Consider the following 5,037-nt stretch of genomic DNA (forward strand, 5'->3'; position numbering starts at 1 on the left):
CGCTACGCTGCTCTCTCTCTCGTGTCAAAACGGTTGAACCGATCGACAAGGGCGAGAACGAGAAGGAACCGGTCCGGGTGAAGTGAATCACACTTGTGCAATGCTAGCCATCTTTGGTCTGATGCATGCTGGAGTGTGGCTTTCGTTGACCCGGCAGGGCGTGGAGATGTGTCGATTTTCTTCTGTGCGTCAGATGATGAAATGATATGGACTGACGGTGCTGAAGCTGTCAAACGTACGTACGTACGTGGCGTGCGTCCCGCCGGATGGAGGAGTTCGATGGACGTGAAATGGTCGTCCGATTCCTGATTGGTGAGCAAGAAATGGGCTCATCACCACACATACAGTATGTACTTTGAGGGCAGGGTTGAGCACAACAGCCTCCTGCGCAAGAAAACAGTGAGCTGAAACAACTTCTTTTCCAAGGTTATACTAGAACATACCGATAGCAGCGTCACGTTCAGCTGTTAGCCATGACGCCTCCAGCCGAATACAGTAATAAACACACGGAGACCAACCACGCCATTCCATCTCAAAAGAGAGTTTGCACTGCAGAAATCTACAGAATTACACAACAGAACAGGACAGAACTGAATACTCTATGCATCTCACGGAAGAGCGATCGGCACCCGAAAAGAAAAAGAAAAGCTCAGCCACGGATGAAGAGAGGCGTGGTAAATTTTCTTTACAACAAATATACAAGTCCACCTCCATGGACTGAGCGAGATTCGTGACCCCTCATGACAAGCCAATTGTTGGGCCGCCACATGCTACGATTCATCTTCACCTTCTCTGTGTAAGACAGATGGAGCAGGCGCCTTCATCGCCCTGTCGCCGCCGTTTGCCGGAGAAGAACCGGGAGGGGTCGCACCGGACGACCTCCGCGGAGCTGATGGGCTCTCCATGATGAAAATGGACTGACCAGCCGTGCCTGTGCTGCTCCTGTACGGCGAGGCTGGAGTTGACTTGAAAAGCGGCAGACCGTCTTCACGAGCCAATGGGGACATCACACGCTGACTCTCCCCATTTACCTGCCCTCTGTACGACCTCTCCTCTGCAATGTCATAGTAATCAGCGGTCCTCACCTCCTGAGCGAGAGAGCACGAGCAGCAGCACAGCCACTGGAAGCAGTCCGTGACGTCGGGGTTACGGCAGCAGAAGGGGTTCCCAGGGAGGTTGAATCTCTTCCTCATCTGTATTCTCCAGAAGCCGCCGTACAGCAAACCGAAGAAGCACAGCGCGATGCCGGTGAGCCCCAGCGCCTCTCGCAGGGTTTCGTTGTTGATGTTGACTGCTGCCAGGTTGAAGATGAAGAACGGAGCCAGGCAAAAGAGCAGGAATGTTGCAATGTGGACGTACATGTTGCCGAACCCAAGCCTCTGAACATTCCACCCGAAAACACAGCAGCTGCAGAAAATTGACAAGTATGCAATGGTTATGCTGTCCCAGAAATCTGATAGCCCGCCGACCCACTCAGGCCTGCTCTCCACGAAACGGCGCTCGTCGCTTTGAAGAAAAGAGTATCTTCTCTCAAGTGACCTCCCTGAAGTTGCTGGCCTGGCGCCTTCAGTTGATGTGACCCCGGCTTGTGCTTCTGGATCACCTTCTCTCAGCTCTGCATCATAATCCTTCCCAAGAGGACTCACAATGTTATACACACTAGCGAATAACGCAGCCCCAAATGCAAAAGAAATAGTCACGGCGACACCAAGGGGAGGCCTTTCAGATCTGCGGTACCCTATGTTGAGACCACACAAGGCATACTGGGCGAAGCAGTTCAGATTAAGAAAGACCACAACCACCATCATGTGCATCCACTCATTAGGCTTATATGTCCCATTTTTGCAGTATTCTTTCCTAAGCCTTAAAATGTCCTTTTGGTCCCATCGACACAAGAGCACAAAGTTATAGATCCGCATCGGGTGTTGGTAAAGGCACATGAGTGTGAATAATGCATTCAAAATTTGGTTGTTCACTTCAAACCAGGCGTCTCTTTCTGATTTGCTAGGCAAAGCATGATTCAGCATCCCGGTCATAACCATGAAGAGTATTGCACCAGATACAGAAACAACAGCAATCCAGACAAAAAGGGCCATGTTAAGAGGCTGCCTTATCCAATCCTTGCCCATTGCCCACAGATGACCCCAGTTAATTTTCCTGATTAATCGAAAATGTTCGTGATTGTCATGGTTGTCAGAATGGATTGAACGTGAAAAATCATCACGCTGAAGTGCAAGCTGTCGAAACTTGACTGAAGGAGAAGGACCCAGCTTCTTAAAGTGGGCACCACTAGAAAAGCGACTCACAAAGTTGAGGCACCCACTCCGTTGATTTCCCTGTTTTGAAACATTTTGAGTGGAAAGACTGTTGACATCTGTGACTCCGGGATCATTTTCTGATGTCTTTGACTCTACTTGTTGAGTATCAGCTTTGAGGTTTCCATTACCATTAGGGACCATTTTGTTCAGTAGGAGTCTTCAGAATGTAGAAGCAGTCTTAACCTCCTTCGCGAAACAAGAGCAAGCTATTTTACTATCGGACTTGAAGTTCCATGTTCCACAGGATCGGTTGCTGTACTGTAATCTTTATATGAACTGGGCATTGGCCACCAAATTCTGCACAAACAGAAACAGGTCCAAAAGAAAGCAGATGATCATTACGCAAATTTAGGCAAAACTCATCCGTACATAAGCATCTCAAATTTAGACAAAAAGATAGACAAAGGTATAAGACTCTTATCATCTTATCCTGTTTCGATCTTTCAGCTATTCTGGGAATTATTTTTTGACAACTTGTACATAAGCATCTCAAATTCTCAATCAGACAATCCACCAATCACTGGCTATAGCTATACAGTGAAACCAAAGGGCATAAACATGAAAACATGTCCCTGAAGGGAAGAATAAGAGGGGTCGATTACCAACAGCACAGCCATGGTCCATCATTATTGGCATTGTCTATCTAAGGCGAACACATAAAAATCAACATCTCAAACCTCCATGAAATCCGAATTGCTTTCCGAAAAGATTTTTGTGCTAGTATATAAAATTTCAGCTGCTAACAGCAACAGCAAACACATGTAGCAAGTACAGTAGGCACTAGGCAGATACATCACAAATCGGCTATCGATAGAGTTCAAGCAGCATGAAGAAAAAAAATCAATAGAAGCATTACTTACTCTGCATAAGCTTTTCTATAAACACCACCCACATCATTCTACAATATTGCAGTTTTATGAGTGCAGTAGGTAGGTACCCCCATTGGCTCGGATTTATAGCTGTATCTAGAATTCGAGATGCTTTAAGTAGTTGTGCGGATACAACTCTCCCAATAGCTTGTGTCTATGTGTGACATCTTTGAGTTCATACTGTTGAATGCATTATGATGAATCCTAACATCTCAATCTTGTGACATCTGACATGCTTTCGGTACCGCTTACAATGGGGAAATTTTAAAGAACGCATGTTTCAAACAGCTGTTGCTATCAAAACTCATACATATTAAATCTATGTGACTCAACCGAAAGCTGTAACAGGGTTAAATAACTCGGCCCTTGGATCTATTAGAACGTCGGAATGAGTAAGAGCAGACTGATACAAACTTGGTATACCACAGACAACCAGAAGATGCTCACATGCCAGAAACACAGGGACGTCTAAACATTAGTACAACGCACAAGAAAACCTAACTATTTAGTGAATGACTGAATTGACAAAGGGAAAATAGCTAGCTCGTGCAAGCTCCTGAACCACGCCAAGTCGAATGCTAAACAGCACTACTATCAGATAAGTCAATACCACCAGTACTTCTGCAACGAACCGACCTGGCTGGCTGCTAGGGGTAGCTCCGCGGCGGCGCCAGCGGGCGCAGCCCGCGTGCTCGGCTCGGGGTTGCCTAGCGGGGATGGGGAGACGGCAGGACCGCGGGAGCAGCACCGGGTTGCTGCTACGGCGAAAGCGGAAACCGTGGGAGCAAGCAAACAGGCGCGGCCAAATCAGAGTGACGGCGCGTCCGATTGGCCCAGATCCATGAGAGCGGCAGGGAGCAGAGGAGAGGGGGGAGGGACGCTCACCTGGCGCTCAAGCAAAGGTCGAGATCCTTGCCTTCCTCCCGCCGCCGCCGCCGCCGTGTCGGCTAGGCTGGGAGAAAAGACAGCGCGGAAGGTTGGTGCAGCCCCCTGTGGTGTGCTCGTGGAGTCGTGGGGGATAGGGAGGTTGGGGAGGGACGCGTAGCCGCCGAGGGGAGGGAGGGAAGAGTCGCTGTGGACGGAGGGCGCATCTCTCCGTTCGACTCGCCGTTACGCCCGCGCTTTTCCGCTGGCTGCCGTTGAGGCCCAGCCGCGGCACGGCGACGGCGAGCGTAACGGCGAGAAAAGAGCCGTTCAACGCCTGTCGTGGGAACTCGCTCCTCCAGCGACGCCGACGGGACGCGTAAGCCACATTATCTCTCTGGATTTTTTTTGCCGGCTGTCTCTCTCTCTCTCTCTAGGCTTTATCGATGGGTTAGGTGTAAACCGTTCAGCTGTTCCATTTCTTTCGGTTATTGATGTCCTGTGCTCATGCAGTACGTCGAGGAAAAGTTATTTCTTTAGGGCTAGGAAAAGTTAGGTTATGGCGGAGAAAGTGCTAAGGGCTCGTGGGAGCATAGTTTAAAAAACCGGAACGGTGATCGAACGGGCGAGTCTAGGCGTTTTGCTGGTCAAACTATTGGTACATTCTGTTCGACATCAGTTTGATAGGTGGTACAAATTATAATTTTGGGAGCCAGGGCCGGCCCTATGTTTTGGGAGGCCCTAGGCGAACTCGACAACATGGGCCCCTATATCCTAAGTCCTAAGATCATATATATGTATGCGTGTCTGTTATATATATGACTTATTAAGAGTAATTTTTAGTCACACATCTTTAGTTTAAAATTTAACTATAATAATTCAAATGACTTCATCAAGAACACTAATAACCAAATTCGAACTGATTCCATCAACAACAATAATACTAAAAAATCGCAAAATAAAACTAACATGACATGATTAATTAC

At 48.1% G+C, this 5,037-nt stretch overlaps 1 protein-coding gene across 1 annotated transcript; it reads right to left on the bottom strand.

Moving 5' to 3' along the window:
• Window positions 1-499: 499 nt before the first annotated feature.
• Window positions 500-4,374, bottom strand: LOC125521549. Its single transcript, XM_048686614.1, has 2 exons — window positions 4,073-4,374; window positions 500-2,615 (listed from the first exon to the last, which is right to left on the bottom strand). The coding sequence occupies exon 2, from the start codon at window positions 2,457-2,459 to the stop codon at window positions 771-773; it is 1,689 nt and encodes a 562-aa protein (XP_048542571.1). The 5' UTR covers window positions 2,460-2,615; window positions 4,073-4,374; the 3' UTR covers window positions 500-770.
• Window positions 4,375-5,037: the final 663 nt, after the last annotated feature.

This window comes from Triticum urartu, chromosome 1 (genome assembly GCF_003073215.2).
Source record: "Triticum urartu cultivar G1812 chromosome 1, Tu2.1, whole genome shotgun sequence".
Lineage (NCBI taxonomy): Eukaryota > Viridiplantae > Streptophyta > Magnoliopsida > Poales > Poaceae > Triticum > Triticum urartu.